This window comes from Actinia tenebrosa, unplaced genomic scaffold (genome assembly GCF_029948245.1).
Source record: "Actinia tenebrosa isolate PJP-AT-01 unplaced genomic scaffold, QUT_ActTen_1.0 PGA_scaffold9__36_contigs__length_13948895, whole genome shotgun sequence".
NCBI lineage: Eukaryota > Metazoa > Cnidaria > Anthozoa > Actiniaria > Actiniidae > Actinia > Actinia tenebrosa.
The window spans coordinates 1,196,980-1,220,141 of record NW_028292586.1 but is presented as its reverse complement, the minus strand read 5'-3'; the positions used below and the strand labels follow the sequence as shown (position 1 = coordinate 1,220,141).

Sequence of the window (23,162 nt, the reverse complement as noted above, 5' to 3'; positions counted from 1 at the left end):
CGATGGGGTGGTGTCACTTCTGAAGAGTTAACACAAACATTTACCTAATTCTTTACTTGAAAAACCAGTCGACCACTGTTGCGTAGGAAGCATAAAATTAGAAGCCAAATTTAGCAAAGTATTGGTTGTCAGTCACAATCCAAATCAATCTTCTCGTTTTTTTCATTCCCATTTAACACCCTTTCATTCATCCTCGGGAAATCTCTAAATATCGGTTTTCCATTTACACCTACTTGCAAGAAGGTTGTCATACGATTATAGAACATTTGTAATTTAGTAAATTAGTGATTTAGTAAATTTAGCGATTAGGAATAAATTATCACTGACGTCAGACTAACTACTAACATATCAGAAACGCCAGGCAGCGCTAGAATTCGTAGTTTTAGTTACGTTATAGTTTTCCCAGTCTGAAGTAAATTCTTTTATTATTGATATTATTTATTAACCTATTTATTTACTCCATGATAGCCACAATGTTACAAGAGCAGAAAAGTACAAAAACAAATACTGATCTTATTTTTTATCTATTCATTTTCGTTTTATCTTTGAAAGTACATCTTCATCTGCATGCCTGTTACATCATGTCGTCCAAAAATATTTTTTTCTTACTGATGAATTCGAGTCTGACGTCAGTGATGATTTATTCCTAATCGGTACATTTACTAAATCACTAATTTGCTAATAAATTACAAATGTTCCATTCTGGTATGACAACCCTCTTGCAAGTAGGTGTACCTTAAGAATTGAGTCAAAACAGGACTTGAAGTCTAGATTTATTTTTCATGTTTTGTAAGTAAATGAATGGGTATTTGTATGCGTACGTTTTTAGGTTATCAGAAGACTTCTTTCTGTTCTTCCTTACTATATCTTTCGTTTCTTATTTAGTCTACAATCTATTCCTTGTACAATTTTGCTCTATTGTTATTGTCCCTTGGACACTAAAAGGGCTTCCCGTTCTTTTATCCTTCATTCAATTCATTACAAGTAAACCTCTTCAATGCTCTATGCCTTCTTCTAGACTTCTTTCTATTCTTCCTTACTATATCTTTCGTTTCTTATTTAGTCTACAATCTATCCCTGGCACAATTTTCCTCTATGGTTATTGTCCCTTAGACACTAAAAGGGCTTCCTGTTCTTTTATCCTTCATTCCATTCATTACAAGTAAACCTCTTCAATGCTCTATGCCTTCTTCTAGACTTCTTTCTATTCTTCCTTACTATATCTTTCGTTTCTTATTTAGTCTACAATCTATTCCTTGTACAATTTTGCTCTATTGCTATTGTCCCTTAGACACTAAAAGGACTTCCCGTTCTTCTATCCTTCATTCCATTCATTACAAGTAAACCTTTTCAATGCTCGACGCCTTTACCCTATCTGACGTCATAGCCGCCATCTTGGATGTATATTTTAAAAAGAAATTATAGTTCGTCCCTTCGTTATTTAATGCTTGAAAAAAATACAATCATATTTCTAATCTTCGTATGGTTTTGCGTGTATGCTTCTTGTTTATTAACCTTAAAGATAATCATTCATATTTTTTATAAATGAATTCTGAAAAGGCTATTTTTACTAAGATTCCTAGTAATCTACAGGCCACTTCTTTGTAAGATCGAACTCAAGAAAATATCTTGGTTTCGCTCAGTATTTCGATTATTCCTTACTTTCTGCTATAAAAATAACACCAAGGGTATTTTGACTAACATTGCCAGTAATCTAAAGCCACTTGATCGTAAAATCAAACTCAAGAGAACATCTTAGGTTTGATATTTCGATTATTCCAGGATTCCTCAAAATTTTTATCAAGTGTTCAATTCCGGCCAAACTCATTGAGAGGGATCAGAGGTCTCACCACGTTAAGGGTTTTCTATGCGGATTATCGAGAGTCAAGTGTTTTTTTGACTCTAAAATGTATTTTTGTTTCTTCTCTTACATCCTGTCGTTTTGAAGGATTTATTCTTTGTGATGTTTGTTTTGTAGACGCCCTTTCATCCAAATAGACCCGACAAAAACCGTTTTGAAGGATTTATTCTTCGTGATGTTAGTTTTTTAGACGCCCTTTCGTCCAAATAGACCCGACAAAAACCTTTTTTTTTATGATGTTAAAGGTGTCTCTGAAGATTTGCTAGAAAATAATTTCTCTTCTGTATTCTGAGCTTTCGAATGAGCAGACGTATCAGTTTTCTGCTCTTCCCGAAGAGTTTGATGATATCATGGCAAAAGAAGATGGTGATCAAACCATGTACGGGTTTCTCGTGAAGGTGTCTCTGAAGATTTGTTTGGAAAAACTTTCTCTTTGAACTTTTTTCTGTATTCCTTTCTTATACATTTGTAAAACGACTTGTGTCTCTACTGCACACGGTACTCAAACCACGTACGGGTTTCTCGTAAAGGTGTCGATCAATTCTCATTACTTGAGAACAAATGCACCCCGACTATCACCGCTGTATCTTGAGGAACACCGATGTATCCTTGCTGTAGCGAACTCCTGTACTGTCATTCTTGAGGTAGATGATAGTGAAACCTTGAAAAAAGAATGCAAAATACAAGTTAATCGGATAATAGCGTTACAAAAGCCATGGTTGAAAATGATTAATGATATAACAATAGCCATTATTGACAATAATAAATGCCGTCACTTTAGCCATTATTGACAATGATTGATGACGTCTTTTTAGTTTAGTCATGATTGACAATGATTAATGACGTCACAATAGCCATTATTGAAAGCGATTAATGACGTCACAATAACCATTATTGAAAGCGATTAATGATGTCACAATAACCATTATTGAAAACGATTAATGACGTCAATAACCATTATTGAAAGCGAGTAATGAGGTCACAATAACCATTATTGAAAGCGAGTAATGACGTCACAATAACCATTATTGAAAGCGAGTAATGACGTCACAATAACCATTATTGAAAGCGATTAATGACGTCACAATAACCATTATTGAATTTAGATTTATGGCTGACGCAGGCCATTAAAACCGGCGAAGGATGATTGATCTTTTTCGAGAAAGATAAAAACGATTGAAGCAAGAGGATGAAGCAAGACACCATGATCTCTTGGATAAAGGTAATCAACTCACCAACCCAGGTCTTAAATCGCGTCACGACAAACGCTTTACATCGTGGGTCTTGATTACACTCGTACTTAGCCTCCTCAAGACTATACACGGCCAACTCGCATGACGTCATAGATCGTGTTTCACCGCACGCGTAGTCGTGTAGCGCGGGAAAATCAGCTTCTGGGATGATGTTATAGTCATGCGTATGAACAGCAGGGTCTGATAAAGAAATTAAATAGATAAATGAATAAGCGATACATGATTGGATGAGACGTCTCATCCAATGACAGTTCAAGATAGAAAGGCCTTTAATGAGAGCCAATCAAAGTCTATTGTATTTGCGTTACCTCGTGGTTGTGCAGACGAGTAAATCACTCTTTGGTCCACCACTGCAAACTTGAAAGAATGTCGCAGGAAATAGAAAACAAGATCAAATGCGGCCACGTCGCCTGAGCGTGTGTATGCGCGCTTTCGAATTAGTGTGGGTCGATTTACTCGTTATAACTAAGCAAGTAGAAGATCTAGAAAACATAGAGTTGTACCTACCAAAAGTCATATGGTTTCCCGTGCGGAGTGTCCTCACAACATCTTCCAAGCGCTTCACTAGCAACCTACTACTCCATCGCGAATTCTGTGCTTGAATCAAAATATCTTGTAAATCAATTCTCACTTTTCCAGGTGCTTCGGGCACAAGAATGTGATCTAGAAAATATCTCCGTATATTAAACATATTGAATGCAGGGTTGAATCCAAGGCATTTACCGCTAACGCACGGTAACGCGGTCCAATTCACTGTCTGTGTACCCACAATGCATTGTTCACTCGATACGCATGGGCGTTCCTCGTTGTCGAGATCGTCCAAGTCTGTTAGTTTAATTTCGCCGCTGACTAGTACAAACTGATTGTGTTTGAAGTCTCGGATGATGAGGGAACCAACTGGAGAGTGTTCCAAGTAAAGAATGAGTCGCGCTAGACCCAAACAAATCTGTAAGACAAAAAAACATGGATATGAGTCTATGAACAAGTTTGTCAGCGGTTTTATAAATATGCCGGAGCTTGTGAACAAGGTTGTCAGCGTTTCATGAATATGTCGAAGTTTGGACAAACCGATTTCAGTTTTCGCTCCTTCGCGCTTGGGGGAGCGGGGAAAAAAATTCGTTAGAGAGCGAACTGGGACCGAGTCATGGAATCAGTCTAATCGTCCAAGGATACACCAATTCCGTCGTTTTGGCGATCATTTACCAAAGTCTAAGTAAAGTAGGATTGAAACTAAAAACGTCCCTTGTTACGTTTTTTGCTAGCTACGGGAACATTCGCGTTACTTTACATCTCTCATCAATATATCTTGCCGAGACTCGTCTTGTCAAAATCTTGTCCTTTCTGTCATCAGCCAATCACAATGATATCAAAAAATTAAGGGAAAATCTATAACTTGTTAAAAGCCATTCGCGTCAGAGGAATGGGATGCAGGGATCAGTATTTGTATGTCATTCTTGTTTCTACCTACGGGTTTGATTTCAGTCCTGTCAACTTTTCGATTTTTACTCAAATCTTTGCTCGGATAATACTTGGACTTAAATGCAACTACGTATACAATGATGTGAGCTCTTGGAAGTATTTGAATGACGTTTTGAACCTATTAAACAATTCCATATGCATGTAACTGAACTATTCTCTTATTGTCATCGCAATTAAACCCGATAATTCTTTGCAGATTGAAAGTATTAGAATCAGGTCAAATGGTAATAACTCGTGAATTTAGTCTTCCATGCCCCGAGGCGGTGCTAACGATAGATACGTACTTTGAAACTAACGTACCACATGCGACGACGCGATTCCCGATGAAAATACTAAAAGAAAAACGTCTTGCCCAACTAAATTCTTTACTTACAACTTCAAAATTAATAAACTAGAATTTTTCCGGGTAATTTTCCGGCGAAAATTATAAGCTGTTTATTATGTAACTTTTCTAAACGTATTTTAGGTTAAATCTTTCTAAAACTTTATTTAAAATCTGGGCCTTTTTCGGCGAATTTCATTATTGAAAAGGTTCAAAATGGTGATCAAAATTCTGAGACTTTTTATGCACTTGCCAGTTGTTTGGGAACTACAAAACCCTTTCATAGTCAAAAACGAAACGCATATTTGAACCAGAAAAAAACTAATTCCTGTAGCAAAAATCAATTCAGTGTTCCGTGAATGTTATGCTCAAATCAGTCAGTCATAGCGTGCCTTAATGATTTAGTCACGGCTATTAGACTCTTGACAGACATAAGGCGCGACCTCGAATTATTCATCCAAGCTTTCAAGCCGAGGGTTTCTCACTAGGAGCTTTCAGCCAGGAAAAAAAACATTTAAACTCATGGTTGAATTGTAGACACAAAGAATAATGTAGTAAGGACAGTTAAGGAGGATTTTTACTTACTCTTAGGCGTTCTTGCCATGGGAGCTGCAGCAAAGAAAGTACATCGATAGGTTGACCTAATTCTGTTATCATTGTTAGACCACGTTCTTTGATATTGTTTGAATTCACTTCATTTTGCCAACAAAACCCTAGAAGCTGTTGAAATAAAAACAGATTAGACAAAAAAATAATGGTTAATAGTTAAGAAAGACGTTTGCATTGACATATATATAAAATTTGGAAACGTAATATAAGAAAAGTTGCTAAATATACGAAGAAAACCACTAACTGTACAAAAAAATTGAAATATTCGAGTTATAATTAATGAACAATTTAGGAAGAAACGTTCAAGCCCTAAGGAATTGTACTCTTAATTAACAATGCTTCTTTTAGCAAGTAAGCGACTATAAAGTAAATGGAAAATATTTGATTACAGAATATGAACCAGGAAAAGTAAGGAGAAGTTTATCTATATTATGGAAAAATCCGTTTTTGATAAAATAAGACAGTCCAAACTCCATAAATGTAATTCGCTAAAATTGCTCAGTCTATTTTCAGTTTAACACTTAAGTAAGTGATTTTAGCTTTAGACAAATTAAAGAATGATGCGAAAATTCACACGTTTAAAAGTGTTTGCAAAAGTGCGCGTAACTAGTTTTTTTTTTTTTTTTTTTTTTCGAAATTTGGCTAAAATGGGAGTTGGTTTGTGCGAAGAAAGATATTTTTATACACGTCAAGCTGAGGATCAAATAACCAATTAAAATCTGTTTATAAACTCGTAATGTCCATCACGGATTCTAAAAAAGAGTATACTAAGAAACAAAGTAGTTTTGCAAATGTTTACAAATTAATTCAAAAGTCTAATCTCGTTCTATCAAAGATAAGTACACCTTGAGGAAGTGACAATTATTCCTATTCGCGTTTCTTCAAAAACATTGATGCAAATATTTTTCCTATCAGATAAGGGCAGCTAAAAAATTGTCTTACAAATGCTTACAAATTGAGGCGCGTTTGGCTACACATCTCTAGTTTCTGAGCACTATTATCTGACATTCTTGTCAAATATGCCTAACAGTTCCAAAAATGACAAAAGATTTCCGGCTAAATGGAGACCAAAAGCACTCTGTACTTCTATTCTTTTAAGCACTTGAAATCTTTCAAAGTGTTTTCCAAGTGTGGATCCAATGAGTCTGAGAGTTCAGCGTGGATAGTTGACATTGATGTCACAAAAACCGACAACTAAGTCAAAAAAACTAAAAATATCAAACCAATGAAAAGGCTTTCTCCTTGAAATGCTTTCACTGCTAATAATTTATGAACGATCTTGTATGAATTAATAACCAACGAGTGATTAAAAAGGCGGGATTTTAGCCTAACAGGAAGACTTTTATCTCAGCGGAAATTCCTAAAAGTGGAGAGACCCTAACATATAGCACAGACTTTAATGCTTTAATATTCAAAACTCGGAAAATCGATTCCGAACTAAAAATGCAAAATTTCGGCGATCGAGATATCCAAGCTTTGGTGTTAGAAATCACTGCTTTGTTTATAAGAACCTTACCGATATAATATTGATATGTTTGAGTTGTTGTAGGAGTAATATTTCTTTTGCCAGCTTGTACTTGATAAGGTTATAACATTCAGCTTTGGTGTAGTTTACTTCACTGTTAAGACAGCGTTGGACATCTTTGCTTGATTCTAAGACACTTTTGACAGCAACCTCTGCTTCTTTTATGAATCCTTTTTGTACAGACTTAGTATAACCATGGCCTACTTCTCCTAAAATCTTTGTTTCCCGTATATCTTCACATCCAATGTAAACATTCGCCTGCACTGCTGTCGTCAAGTCAGTTATTTTAAGCTCAGGGCTTCCATTTTTCAGCTCGAAAAATCCCTGCAACGCTCTCCTTTTGTCTTTAGACGAGAATATAATGGCTCTCTGAGATAATGGATTACTCAAACTGTGTTTTTCTCTGCTCGGAATCCTTCGCGGTAGTCCGATGTAGGAGTCCCTTGTCTCGTGTAAGCCTTTAATTACATGGTAGTTTCCATAGAAAACAAAAAGCGAACAGAACAGAGTAATCGACCCAAAACTAACCAAGAGACGGAGAAAAGAGCGGTGAATTCTACGTCTGTTCATAGTTCACACCGACACGAAAAGACGTCAGGACTAAAGTCTCATTTCTTGAGAGCTTCATGATATCTCGAGTTCTGGAAAATTTGCAAGCTTACAAGTAGGGCTTTGACGCGTGACATTGGGATTAGTGATGACAGTCTACGTCCTTGAGAACTGCACAATTCAAAACGTACATTAGGGAGGTCTAATAGGTGAAGTGTTAATCGTTGGGCAGTAGACAAAAAGTGGATTTGGCGCGCCGTTGTGATAATAGAATCCAATAAGAACCACACAAAGGCAAAGCACAATAACAACTCTCATATTTACCCAACAAATTACGCGTAAGCTGAAGTCAATATAATATTCAAACAAAGGATAGAACCTTATAAAAGCATTGCATAAATCGCTAAGATCTTTCTGACAATTTTTCCCGCGTATTCCAGTGTGGTTTTTCCTTTCATCAGGAAAGATAAGATTCGTATACTGAACGTTGATAAGGATAAAAAAAAGAGATGAGTTGCGCGTGTATCGTGTTTTCAATTTTTGTGATACGAGAAACCGGTTTGGTTACGCCCTCTTAACTGTTATATACAGTCATAATAGGAAACCATTTTATGCGAACGCTAATATTGAGCGCCGATTGCGACCTGTCGTATTCGAACGCGTTCTAAAAATCAGCAGATCTTGTGAGAAAATGCACAGAAGAAGCGACTTGTTCAGTTTCTTCATAACGTTCATCTGACATATCGATTTGATTTTTAAATACTGTTCATAACTATTTGTTGAGCATGCACCTGTCTGCTACGACCACTACCTACTTAAACCGACCGGTCTCTCGTGGTACTTATGGGAATTCCTCCCAAAACGTCTCGTTGAATTGGCCATTACAAGTTAGCGACCAGCTGGTCGAGACAAATTATTCTCTGAATCACCCCAATTTTTGATGCAGAGCGCTGCCATGGCCAACTCACCGATCGAACCCTGAAACAACCTCTCGGGGCTGATATAAGTCAGGGCACGGCTAACTTATGATCACAGATCGAATGGAATTTAGCATTATTGGGTTTTATAAAGGGGGTAGAAAATCCATCTGCGCATCCTTTGCGGCGCAGTTCGGCGATGAAAGTGTATTATTAAGGTTAGATAAACAGGCTTATATCACCTTTAAAACCCCTTTAAGTCCACCAAGATTGTTCTATAATCTGCACCTAATCCTGTTTAATATGCCAAAGCCAGCGATTTGTAGTCTGGCCAGGAAGCGACTACTCGATCGATCAGCCAATAATAGCTACTAATGAGCCTATGACGCGAATATCAGACCAACTTTAGTACATACATCAGCTTAATGTTTTAACGATGTTTACTTTGTCATAGCTCGTTGGGCAAAGTTCGTATATCTTATTATGGCGGGGTAAAGACATGTCGTGACAGAACTACGCTAACTGCTTCTTGTATATCCTTGTATTCCGTTGGACGAGAAGTGTTTCGAGGGGCATTTTTATGCGATCATCATATCTGGTACTTCCCTTGCTAAGTTGTATTTATGGAGTAACAACTTACAAACGATATTTTCCCGCTTCTCAAATATTTTTTGTCGCTCGCTTGTCGTGTTTAATTTCACTGCTTTCGGAAACTAAAATTATCAGCTGCAACATCAGCAGCAACAACTGCAGAGGCAACAACAGCAACAGCGACAACAGCAACAGCGACAACAGCAGCAACAACAAAAGCAGCAACAACAACAACAGCAATAGCAACAACAGTGTCAACATCAACAAATTTATTTGCATCATAATTTTCTTACAAAATTAAGGTATGGAAAAACCTTCCGATCTCTAGTTACGAGCGCAAAAGCATTCAACCACGGCACGGTTGTAAGTGAGTTGTTTTATTTTCCCCTCGTCACGTGCGCTGCAGCGTTAAATCTCCTTTGATGTGGAGAGAAAGTGTACGTGAGGTCAAGAGTTGCTGTACACTTCAGTCAGCATTGATATTTACTCTACACGCTCAAAAAAACAAAAACAAAAAAAAACTACTATAAAAATATTTCTAACTCTGTTCTCGAACATTCTGTGAAGGCAGATGTTGAGTTCCATGACTCTGAAATGGTTTCCACCGTGAACCAATCAAAATGCGAGGACAACAAAACCAGCCAATCACAATGGTTTGTATGAAGAGACGATACTAAAATGTGCGCAACTTTGTTCCATTATTTTTCTAAGCATTTTGTTTTAAGACAAGAACTTCACTCTGCGAAATTTTGTCTTTTTTCATCCCCCGAAAACCTTCGTTGTTTAGGATAGATCTCAAGGTATTGTCCTGGAGGATGCCCCGTAGAGATCATGTTTGAGCATGTGCAATGCTCTGTTCAGCCCATTTCCATCCCACATGGGAAGCTTCCACCACTAACTTCTGGTATTATGTACAAGGTAAAAGGTATTATCACGAAGAAGAGTTGTTGGGCAATCCAAAGAGCCTGACTGTGCCAGCATCACGTTCGTGTTTATCCTAAAAAGATGCAACAAATGTGAGTTGGACTAGAAAACCAGTGTCGAAAAAAGCTTCCCATTTTATTAAACCCTGAAACAACCTCTGGGCTGATCTAAGTCAGGGCATGGCTAGGTCACAGATTGAACCCTAAAACAACCTCTGGGCTGATCTATGTCAGGGAATGGCTAACTCACAGATTGAACCCTGAAACAACCTCAGAGCTGACCTAAGTCAGGGCATGGCTAACTCACAGATAGAACCCTGAAACAGTCTCTGGGCTGATCTAAGTCAGGGCATGGCTAACTCACAGATCAAACCCTGAAACAACTTCAGGGCTGACCTAAGTCAGGGAATGGCTAACTCACAGATTTAACCCTGAAGCAACCTCTGGGCTTATCAAAGTCAGGGCATGGCTAACTCACTGATAGAACCCTGAAACAACCTCTAGGCTGATCTAAGTCAGGGCATAGTTAACTCACACAGATAGAACCCTGAAACAACCTCTGGGCTGATCTAAGTCAGAGCATGGCTAACTCACAGATCAAACCCTGAAACAACATCAGTGCTGACATAAGATTACTTGCAGATCAAAATGGAATATAGCTCATAAGGTTTTGCTGAGAGGAAAACCAGAGAACCAGGATAAATAAATTAAAAAAAAAGAGAAACAAATCAAGGGAGAGACCAAACCCTGAGGTGAGAAGGCAGACGCACCCTTGATTCATGTCAGATTTTTTAAAAATGTTGACAATAAACAGCAAGCATGCTATATATACCTTATCATCACAAGCAAAGGCGAGTAAAGGTTTATTAGGGTGCCATGCAACAGTAAAAGTAGGAGAATGACATTGAACCTCACAGATGCGCTCTCCTGTTTCTACCATTGCCTGAAAGGAAAAAAAAAAAAGAAAATGTATGAATGAATGAATGAATGAATGAATATGAATGAAGGAATGAATGAGTGATAGAATAAAAAATGTTAGAAAGATATAAAAGAATGAATAATTGAATAATAAATAAATAAATAAAAGGAAGAAAGATAGAAAAAAAGGAAGGAAGGAAGGAAGAAAGAAAGAACAGTGATAACTGTTAATATCATATTTTGACATGACTACACCAAAGTCTAATTGTTTTACTTACAATGTCGATGACAAGGTCCTCTGATCCAGAAGCCAGCATTTGCCCATCATGACTGAAGCTAAGCGTGCGAACAGGCCAACTACAGATAAATTAGTTTAAATTTTATATTACTCAAATTATTGTTGTTTTTTTTTAAAGTTTTTTTTGGGGGGAACCTCCGAACAAAACAGGCTATTAGTTTCATAGACAATGTGTAAGATTAAATGACTTACTCAAGTCGTGAGAATGTTCGAACACAAACCAGCTCATCAACGTCCCACAAGCTGACTAACGCATCTGCACTCCCTGTTGCAAAATACCTGCAATAACAAGGTAATATCTGAATCAAGCTGATATTGTGGACCAACCCCATGATAGGAGGATCTATCATAACACATTATTACCCATTCTGAGGCTGAGGAAAAAACTGGGTCAAGTTGGTATTGCAGTGCATTACTAAAACAGGGACTGTTTTGGGGGACAAATTTTCAAGGATGGCGTATAGTTTATCCCCTAAAACAGCCTGAGTATACACTGCCATGGAAACTTGCAACATAGTGCAGTTTTGGTATCACTGTGAAAAGCTCAGTGCCGTAAGCGTGAGACCGTGATGCTTTCTAGAATTTTAATTGGCTGATTTTTTCACGCACAATGTAATAGGTCTAGCATTGCCGTAACCTTGGTGTGGCCATGTCTGCGCTGTGTTCCGGGTATTTGATTGGATGGAGAGTAAATTCTTGTGCAATGTGGTTGGTCTGGTGTATCCCTTGCCGTGTCATGGCTGTGTTCGTGCCGTGAATTTTTTACAGTCATACAAAAACTGCACTATAATGACTAGTGTTTATTAGTTGGGACTGTGTTGGTATGTGTTGTATAGAAATGGTAGTGTGTGGGGGGGGGGACAATAACCTTATGAAAGAGATCCCTAAGGGGAGTGATGGTTTCAAAATATGTGTTAAACATACTTTCCAGTAGGATCAAACTTGATGCAGATGCAGTTAGCAGGATGAGCATTCAATGTTTGTAGAGGCTTCAGTTCTGGATAACTGAAAAGACAATACATTTTTACATAGTAATTTAGATTAATAAAGGCAGCTCCGGTCCCCAATCTTACTTCATGGCTTTCATTTAAAAGATAGCACATGAAAGTCTTTGTCAGAGGAGGTACGGCTCAGTTTAGCTGTTAGCAAAGCAAGGGGCAAGCAGTAGGAAAAAGATTGTTTTTACTTCTCTTATCCTAGCCTGCGTGCAGCCCAACGTAACAGAGGTTTAGGTCCATACCATATTAATCAGAGTTAAAGACTGGTTGCACGCAAGCTTCTCTAATCCACGTAAATTTCAAAACCTTCAAAATAGGGGTCCATTGGTTGTGTGAAGGTGCCAAGATAGCACTATCTGAAGGATAAATGCTTATAACCAGCGTTTGAATTTTTGGATAACAGCATCAATTTATCCGCTGCATAAGGACTTAGTTGTACCACTCTTGGTTCCATGATTGATTGACAGCATAAAGTAAATGGCACACCATTGTAAACTTGGAACATCACTTTGTAGGGACTTTTATATACCGATGTATTTTTTTACATTATGAATACATAAAGCTTACCTTAATATATTAATACAACCATGGCCATTGGTTAAAAAGAACAGATCATTTGTGTTATTCCATGAGATTTCATTCACCTAAACCAAGAAAAAAAGGATATTAATTCTAACATATCTGTGAGCATTTAAATTACTACGCACGACATTTCAATGGGAGAAGCATAAGTTATTCATGGTTAAGTGCTTCTCAACACTACATGAAAATTCACTACTCTTAAAAGTACCATAACTTCTAGAATATGTGGGCATAGCAGAAATTAGGATAATAAAACAAGAAACTCCTTGATTCGAGGCTTACCGTTTGTAAGCGCATTGAGATTTTTAAATAAGCCATAAGAACGTTACTTATTATTATTACTAAAGCCTGCAAATTCTTGAAATTGTGGTATTTCCAAGAGTAGTAAATTCTGCAGATGCAGACAGAACAGCAGGCATTGCAAAATTGGTAATACATTTCTTTTATGGAAAACAAATTAGAATAGTCTGAGAAGGTGACAGCGTGTGTGCTGTCTGTTTGTTTTTTTTATTATATAGCTTAGGTAGTAAAGGTATGTGCATGCACTCTGATTGGTTGAGAACTGTGCTTTATTAGTGAACGTAGCATGGTGACATGTAGACAGCAAACTTTGCAAAGAAGTGTGAGAAAACAGCATTGAAATTTATGACATTTTTTTCTATATCATATAAAAACATTAACAAAGCAGCTTTTTTTCATGCTCTGTTAGGTAATAAAGCACTTAGGAAGTGGCAAAGGTACTCAAACGTTCTTTGTGCTTACGCAAATTCAAGAGATGAATCAGAAACTTACCTCAAATTTAAACTGTTCATCGTGTCTTGCTTTAAAGCTCTTGGCATCTACAAATGTTATAAGGTCATCCTGGAAACATAAAATATTCAATATTAATGTTAATTTTGTCACTGAAAAGTTCCTTAGATATATGCAAATGGTTAAACCTTTGCTGTATGGTCCATGGTCCTATCTTATTTTGAGACATAATTACATTAAAACAACATAGAGGCACATTTTGATCAATTGAATATCGAGTGTTAACCTCTGCTTATAAATTAAGTTTGTCAATATTATTATCACCACCATCCATCGTCACTATCATCATTCACCATCATCAACACCACCACCATCATCAATCATCATCATCAACAACACTATCAGCATCACACAACATTGTAAAAATCATTATCATCCAACACTCTCTTCATCACCATCATAACCTATCATCTCACCCATAATAATCATCAACACCACCATCATCACAATCATTTTCATCATTAATATCATCACCATCAACTATCATCAACTATCATCCTCATCATGACATCCCAAGGTAATTTACCTTATTCCCAACAGCTATTGTGTTACCATCTGGACTCCAACAGATGTTGATATTCTCTCCTTTAGTATTCACGACATGGACACATTTGGTACCTTAAAAAATAATAAAGCTTATACAATGAATATCAAAGATGTAGACAGTCATAATATAACAGGCAACCTGATTGGCTCGCTCACTATGATATATTTAACTGAGATTGGCTATCTAACTATGACTTATGTGTATACTACAGTATAACATAACATGTACTCTTGATTGCTGGCTAGAAAATAACTTTGATTTACAGTTGTGACAAGCATTCTGATTGGCTGACTATAACATAACATGCAATTTTATTGGTTGGCTAGCAATGATATAACCTCCGCTATGATTGGCTGGCTAACTTAGAAAACAAAAGTGAACAGTTCATGCAAACATTGAAAACTGCCAACTTCTTGATATATCTTTTCTCATTGAACAAAAACTGCCTTTGGGCTAAGCTTACTTCTTGCATCCCAAATACGAATAGTTTTGTCCCCAGAAGCCGTCACAAAGAGATCAGGATTGGTTGGATGCCAACAGAGTTGATCGACGCTCTCGTTATGTCCCTTGTATTTGTTGTCAAGGGTCTGAAAAACAATAAACAATCTTCTCACTTTTATAAAATATTTGAAAGAATGATATTAATAATAATTATAAACTGTTGAACAAGCCTAAAAAAATATCTCAGGAAAAATCACTATCATTTGAACAGTCTTAAACATTTAAACTGTAGAGTGGAAAACTTTATGGCCGAAGAATTTTATAGTTTTTTAAAAGGAAAAAGCTGTAATCACAGTGAAATCTTTATGATTTTGGAGGGAAACCTTTTGATTAAAAAGCTTCCAATTATTATTTTGGTCTTACCAAATGATCTTTATCCAAAACAAAAACACTAGCTGTTCTGTCAAAAGACCCGGAAGCCAACCTTCTTCCATCACAACTCCAGGACACTGAATGAACCTAAGATGAATAAGTAGAAAAAAAGAAAAAAAAATTAAATGTTTGGTAATACTTTGGTCATCAATGTGCTTTTCATGGGAGCACTCTTTATGCTTCTGTATTCCAGATAACTCCAGATAACTCTTTATGCTTCTCTATTCCAGGTAACTCCATATATATATATATACATATATATATGTAGCATGCACAAATGTTATTGATTTCCTTGCCCTTCCCTCAAGACTTCCATTCGATTTTCCCCACACCCTCCCCAAAGGGTTTCTTGGAGTCCCCCACTAGGGTAGGTTGATTAAAAACATATGATGTCAACATATATTTGCATAACTAAAACACATGTTTTTAAAAGTTTAAAAATTTACGGCTCGGCTATCTGTTTATTCTATTTAAACATGGCTAAGGTAAGTCATTCTTATATGTTGTATCATTTAAAAGTGGATAAAAAACTGCTCAACTATATCATAAAATAAACAAATACAAAAAGCTTCAAATTTTCGACAAAAAGCGCGTAGAAATCATTCAACAAAACTAAAACGTTCAAGCATTATGCAACAAAATGGAGCAGCATGCCTAATGTTAATAACATCTATACTATACCTTTGAGTTGTGGGCTGTAAAATCTTTCGTTTTGCCGTTATTTTCGAAGTATTTTCGCATTTCATTCAAGTAGTCCATCTTGTTTGTGGAAGCCGCCATATTGGAAATGCTGTCTAGCTCCAGTGTTCTCTGCCTCTTTATACCGCGGCCGGTGTAAGAGTCTGGTACCAGAGGAAAGAATGCTTATAGAAACATGAGGAGCTTTGGTTAAAAAAGTTTAAACTTTGATTGACATAAAGTGGTTTCATGTTGCGTTTAGCGACACCTTCAAGGTATCGCAGTAAGAAATTGCACTAGAACAGTTTGTTTTATTAAGAATACACGTTAGGTATTTCAGGTACGATCTTCTAACGGTTATATTTTAAATTGCTGATGTTCATACCCTGTTCCAGAGCAAGATCGCTGAAAACCATAACCTTTTCCGGTAGTTCGAAAATAGATACCCTGTTCCAGAGAGGAGAGAGCGTGATTTCATATACCCTGTTCCAGTGCGAGCGCGATTTTATATACCCTGCTCCAGAGTAGAATCGCTGAAAACCATACCCTGTTTGGCGGCACGTACCCGCCATATAGAGAATATAGGGGAGTAAAACGAACGAAAATATCAAAGTAAAGAAGATGAAAAGAAATTAATAATGGACGGATATGATTATAGGGAAATGATAAAAATATATTTCCTTTCAATCTGCATAGTTAACGACAGGTTTTGCAGCCAAATATCCAATTGTAGTACCCAATCCCTTAGAGGAGGAGAAGGTGTGAGTAATGGCGTACAAGTGCCTTGAGGGTTGATACTTTTGATGCTCGTAAAACCATTACTTTTTTACGACAAAGTCAAAACAAATGACACCATTGATACCTATTTAACTTGCTCTTTTAGAATATTACGGTTTTGACCTCAAATTCCAAAATTGTGGAAATTCAGGAACTGGACTTACTCTTTGGACTGGACTTTTTCTAAGTGGAGTGTGGGATCGAAAAATTTTTTCCTTTAGTATTTTGACTCAAAATCAATGCAAAATGTCTAGCAAGAATTACGAAAATGCTTTGGCGGTGTTATTTTTTAGAAATCAATGAAAAACATGGCTTTTATAAATAGGAAACGATTAAGGGTACTCTTTGAGAATCTGTAAATTTATTGTTCTAATTTTGCCATTACTTTTTGTTTTTATTAAATCAGAAATGAAAATAGATGTTTGACAATTCCTCCCTTGTTTCCATGCCAGATTACAAGCTAAAATAGAAAATAGAGCGGCGTACAGTTACCTTCATACCGCAATGGTTAAAAAGAAAGTTTTAAATTTCAAAGGAATGCATATTCTGTACAGTATCCCTGCATCGATGCCATTCAAGTGAAAACAGGAAAAGTGAGTAGTAATACTTATGGGTGTTTAAACAAATATGCATGTGTGTATTTGTTAATTGTTGAGTATTTAAAAGTATGGACTGCCTGGAAAATTGGAAAATCGGAAAATTGAATGTTTTGGTCAAACAAACAAAAAATTAATAGAATAGATAAAAAAACTTAATGGACGAATATAGTTTAAAGTGTATATCAAGGAAAAAAATTTTTCTTTTTAAATCACTTATATGTGAATATTGTAGCAGTATGATTGCAGTATTTTTGAATGTAAAAATGTTTTTAGGGTTTATAGACATTTGAAATATCAATATGCAAATGAGATGACGCAAATTCAAGACTAATGTATTATACAAAAATGCTGTTGTGGAAAGTACTGCTGTTTTTTTCATTTGCAAATCAACCTTATGACTGACATTTATGGCTTTGTACATTTTTAGGTTATTTTACTTCAGAACACTTGTCGTAAATTACACTGCTAAATGAAACCCATTCTTGAATTTACGTCATCTCATTTGCATATTGATATTTCCAATGCTTGTATCTCTGAAAATAGAAGTCCACATACAAAACTACTGCAACCATACTACTACACTGTTCCCATATAAGTGATTTTGAAAATAATTTTTTTCCCTTGATATAGACTTTAATAGTTAGGAGGTTCAGAGGTCCTTTCAGTGGATGTGAACTAATTATGAGATCACGAGGGGGTAACGTTTTCACATCCATTGAAAGGACCTTTTTCATAATCGAAAGGTTGTATGTTTTAGTCAACGCAGAACAAAAAGTAAAAATAAAATACGATAGGAATACGCAATTGCAAATGTATTGGATGAGTGCGTAGACGATAACAAACGATGTACCTTAAATTGTGGTTAACAAAAAGAATGTATATTCCTGTATGGATCAATAGCGTGTGATTGTGCGCAAGCGTGGCGGCTTGTTTTTCAAAACTGACTATCCTTTCAATGGGAATTTGTTGTTAATGCTTCCTAATGTTCTTGAAAGGATGAACAGTTATTACCTCGAATTTGATTTTCGTTGCCTTTGAATATGCGCGTTTTCCAAAACGCATCCCACATGGAAAAGAGTAACCATGGAGAATTACACCTCGGTGAAGCAAGAGAAATATCAGGACTCCTTTAGGCTTCCCCCAAGCTTCCTGATGATTCTGTAGTTCCTCCCGGGATAGCGGTGTTGAGTCCGAAATCTCCAGCGTAGCCGAAAGTCCATACGACGGTTCAGCACTCGATTTCTGGAAATATGGTCCTGGCTATGAAACAATCAATAATAATATAAACAAACCATTTTTCTGACACGAGAGACATTTTGGATGTGCACACGCGAGACCACACATAATTTTATGTCTTCATGCAAGTGTAAATATTCATACCTAATTTTACAATTGGACTATTATGAATCTACGGTCAAAGATTGCAATACTGCACTGCACGAGGAGACTACCCTGCGAGTGATGTGAAGAGTATTTACAATTTTTTGTTGGCATTTTAAAGAACTTTTCAGTCGAAAACTTCATTCTTTTAAAGCATTCCCTTTCATTGTCTATGTATACACATCTACAATACAAGTATATTTTAAACAAACATAAAATATACTAACGCAATATTGGGTGTTTTTATTAGGTCCTTTCACTGGATGTGAACTAACGAGAGACCACGAAGGAGGAACGGCTATTTCACATCCCTAGTAAAGACCTAATAAAAACATCCAATATTGCGGGAATACATTTTATGTTTGTTTAAAATATACTTGTAATGTTGATTTGTATACATGGTTCTCTCTCTAGATCAAAAGAAACCTGATACACGAATATGGTTTAGGAATTGATCACCAACCTCAAAGGTCCTTTCACTGGATGTGAACTAACATGACACCCACGAGTGTGCGGTATTTCACATCCCTTCAAAGGACGTAATGAAAATAGCCGATAAAACGTGAGTACAATTTTTTTTCTGTGTTTAAAATATAATAAGATTGTATATATCTATCTGCTTCTCTATCCGAATAAAAGGAAACTTAAAAGAGGAATGTGGTTTATTGATCACCAACCTCAAAGGTCCTTTCACTGGACTATGTGAACTAATCATGAGACCACGAGCAATGAGCCGCTATTCCACATCCATTCAAAGGATCTAATGGAAAAATCCAATAAAACGTGAGTAACACTTTTTTATCTGTGTTTAACATATAATTAATGGAGAAACTCTTATAATAATATAAATTTTGCCGCCAAAAGTCCAATTGTAGTACCCAATCCCTTAGAGGAGGGGAAGGTGTGAGTAATGGCGTACAAGTGCCTTGCGGGTTGATACTTTTGATGCTCGTAAAACTATTACTTTTTACGACAAAAACCAAACAAATGACACCATTGATACCTATTTCACTTGCTCTTTTAGAATATTACGGTTTTGACCTTAAATTCCAAAATTGTGGAAATTCAGGAACTGGATTTACTCTTTGGACTGGACTTTTTCTAAGTGGAGTGTGGGATCGAATTTTTTTTTCCTTTAGTATTTCGACTTAAAATCAATGTTAAATGTCTAGAAAGACTTAAGAAAATACTTTGGCGGTGTTATATTTAGAAATTAATGAAAAATATGGCTTTTATGACTAGGAAACGGTTAAATGTACTCTGTGAGAATCTGTAAATTTATTGTTCTAATTTTGCCATTTCTTTTCCTTTTTCTCAAACCAGAAATAAAAAGAGATGTTTGACAATTTCTTCCTCGTGGTCATGCCAGATTACAAGCTAAAATAGAAAATAGAGTGGCGTACAGTTACCTTCATACCGCAAAGGGTAAAAAGAAAGTTTTAAATGTCAATGGAATGGATATTCTGTACAGTATCCCTGCATCGATGCCATTCAAGTGAAAACAAGATAAGTGAGTAGTGATATTTCATGTGTGTTTAAAAAATATACATGTGTGTATTTGTAAATTATTGTATTTAAAAGTATGGACTGCCTGTTGTGTGACGAAGGTCAAAGATACCACAGGGAGCCCAACCTTTTTTCTTTAATTGTTCTAATTCAGCTCAGAAAGCAGATCATTGCGACTTAATAATTATTGAAGTATGCCATTGGACTGGCCTCTTTACCCCTTCTTAAAAAACATTCAATTGTTTTTCGCACGTAAATGGTGTTCACATCCATTGAAAGGACCTTCGACTCGAGATCCTAATTCCCTTTTTAAACAGCATTAGAAAACTCATTAATAATTCATGAAGAAAACACAATAGAAATCATGACCATGAAGGTGATTTTATATCGGATAAAGATTCGTCTTCATTTGCATAAACTTTAACTTGGATTTTCTCTATCAAAATTGGTTCATTTCGTAAAAAAATCGGTACACAATGAGAACAAACATCATAAGTTTTCTAAGCCGTTCAATAATCTCGCAGATCGTGTTTTATCGGGTCTAAAACCACTCGGCTGCGCCTCGTGTTTTATACCCGATAAAACACTCCTGCTCGTTTATTAAACATCACATATTCGCCCTTTAAGTTTCTTTTTATCTAGATAGAGAATCGCAAAATGAAATCTTTTCTAACTTTCCTTTTTTATAATCAGAAAATTGAATGTTTTGGTCAAACAAACAATTAGATCACTTATGTGTGAATATTGTAGCAGTATGGTTGTAGTATTTTTTTATGTAAAAATGTTTTTAGGGTTTATAGACATTTGAAATTTCAATATGCAAATGAGATGACGTAAATTCAAGACTAATTTATTATACAAAAATGCTGTTGTGGAAAGTACTACTGTTTTTTCATTTGCAAATCAACCTTATGACTGAAATATATGGTTTTGTACACTTTTAAGCTATTACACTTCATAAAACTTGTTGTAAATTACACTGCAAAATGTAACCCATTCTGGAATTTACGTCATCTCATTTGCATATTGATATTTCAAATGTTTATATCTCTGAAAATAGTCCACATACAAAAATATTGCAACCATACTACTACACTGTTCCCATATAAGTGATTTTGAAAATAATTTTTTTTCCTTGATATAGACTTTAATAGTTAAGAGGTTCAGAGGTCCTTTCACTGGATGTGAACTAATTATGAGATCACGAGGGGATTACGTTTTCACATCCATTGAAAGGACCTTTATCATAATCGAAAAGTTGTATGCTTTGGTCAACGCAGAACAAGAAGTAAAAATAAAATAAGATAGGAATACGCATTTGTAAATGTATTGGATGAGTGCGTAGACGATAACAAACGATGTACCTTAAATTGTGGTTAACGAAAAAGAATGTATATTCCTGTATGGATCAATAGCGTGTGGTTGTGCGCAAGCGTGGCGGCTTGTTTTTCAAAACTGACTATCCTTTCAATGGGAATTTGTTGTTAATGCTTCCTAATGTTCTTGAAAGGATGAACAGTTATTACCTCGAATTTGATTTTCGTTGCCTTTGAATATGCGCGTTTTCCAAAACGCATCCCACATGGAAAAGAGTAACCATGGAGAATTACACCTCGGTGAAGCAAGAGAAATATCAGGTCTCCTTTAGGCTTCCCCCAAGCTTCCTGATGATTCTGTAGTTCCTCCCGGGATAGCGGTGTTGAGTCCGAAATCTCCAGCGTAGCCGAAAGTCCATACGACGGTTCAGCACTCGATTTCTGGAAGTATGGTCCTGGCTAAAACAAACAATAATAATATAAACAAACTATTTTTCCTGACAGATAGACTAGAAATGCACAAGAGACATTTTGAAAGTGCACAGGCACGACCGCACACATGATTTTATGTCTTCATGCAAGTGAAAATATTCATGCCTAATTTTACGGTTGAACTAATTTACGATCAAAGTTTACAATACTGCACTGCATGAGGAAACTACCCTGTGAGTGACGTGAAGAGTATTTACAATTTTTTGGTGGCATTTTAGAAAACTCTTCAGAAAATTTCATTCTTATAAAGCAGTCCCTTTCATTCTCTATCTTGATAAAAAGAAACAAAACAAAGTTATGGAGCTTTAAAGGTCCTTTCACTGGATGTGAACTAACAAGAGACCACGAAGGAGGAACGGCTATTTCACATCCCTTCAAAGGACCTAATAAAAATATCCGATAAAACACGAGTACAATTTTTTCTGTGTTTAAAATATACTTGTAATGTTGATTTGTACACATGGTTCTCAGCTCTAGATAAAAAGAAACCTGATACACGAATCCTTTCAGTGGATGTGAACTAACACAAGACCCACGAGTGTGCGGCTATTTCACATCCCTTCAAAGGACGTAATAATAGCCGATAAAACGTGAGTACAATTTTTTTTCTGTGTTTAAAATATAATCAAAATGTATATATGTATCTGCTTCTCTATCCGAATAAAAGGAACTTAAAGGAGGAATGTGGTTTAGGAAGTGATTACCAACCTCAAAGGTCCTTTCACTGGATGTGAATTAACATGAGACCACGAGTGTGCGGCTATTTCACATCCCTTCAAAGGACGTAATTAAAATGGCCGATAAAACACGAGTACTTTTTTTTTCCTGTGTTTAAAATATACTTGTAATGTTGATTAGTATACATGGTTCTCTCTCTAGATAAAAGGAAACTTGATACACGAATATGGTTTAGGAATTGATCACCAACCTCAAAGGTCCTTTCACTGGATGTGAACTAACATGAGACCACGAGCAATGAGCCGCTATTCCACATCTATTCAAAGGATCTAATGGAAAAACCCAATAAAACGTGAGTACACTTTTTTATCTGTGTTTAACATATAATTATTGGAGTAACTCTTATAAAAATATAAATTTTGCCGCCAAAAGTCCAATTGTAGTAACCAATCCCTTAGAGGAGGAGAAGGTGTGAGTAATGGCGTACATGTGGTTGGTATGTTGATACTTTTGATGCTCGTAAAACCATTACTTTTTACGACAAAAGCAAAACAAATGACACCATTGATACCTATTTCACTTGCTCTTTTAGAATATCACGGTTTTGACCTTAAATTCCAAAATTGTGGAAATTCAGGAACTGGATTTACTCTTTGGACTGGACTTTTTCTAAGTGGAGTG

The 23,162-nt window shown here is 36.1% G+C and overlaps 2 protein-coding genes across 2 annotated transcripts; both read right to left on the bottom strand.

Moving 5' to 3' along the window:
• Positions 1-760: 760 nt before the first annotated feature.
• Positions 761-7,761, bottom strand: LOC116294439 (extracellular tyrosine-protein kinase PKDCC). The gene is made up of 5 exons (XM_089025154.1): positions 7,041-7,761; positions 5,501-5,635; positions 3,622-4,060; positions 3,097-3,294; positions 761-2,522 (listed from the first exon to the last, which is right to left on the bottom strand). Exons 1-5 carry the CDS (start codon positions 7,617-7,619, stop codon positions 2,437-2,439), a joined length of 1,437 nt encoding a protein of 478 aa, XP_088881280.1. The 5' UTR covers positions 7,620-7,761; the 3' UTR covers positions 761-2,436.
• A 1,599-nt stretch (positions 7,762-9,360) lies between these two features.
• On the bottom strand, positions 9,361-18,352 carry LOC116294440 (THO complex subunit 3). The gene is made up of 12 exons (XM_089025176.1): positions 18,121-18,352; positions 15,737-15,897; positions 15,047-15,142; positions 14,646-14,769; positions 14,162-14,253; positions 13,618-13,686; positions 12,811-12,887; positions 12,170-12,250; positions 11,438-11,524; positions 11,226-11,304; positions 10,862-10,972; positions 9,361-10,103 (listed from the first exon to the last, which is right to left on the bottom strand). The coding sequence occupies exons 1-12, from the start codon at positions 18,176-18,178 to the stop codon at positions 10,038-10,040; spliced, it is 1,101 nt and encodes a 366-aa protein (XP_088881302.1). The 5' UTR covers positions 18,179-18,352; the 3' UTR covers positions 9,361-10,037.
• Between the last annotated feature and the right edge of the window lie 4,810 nt (positions 18,353-23,162).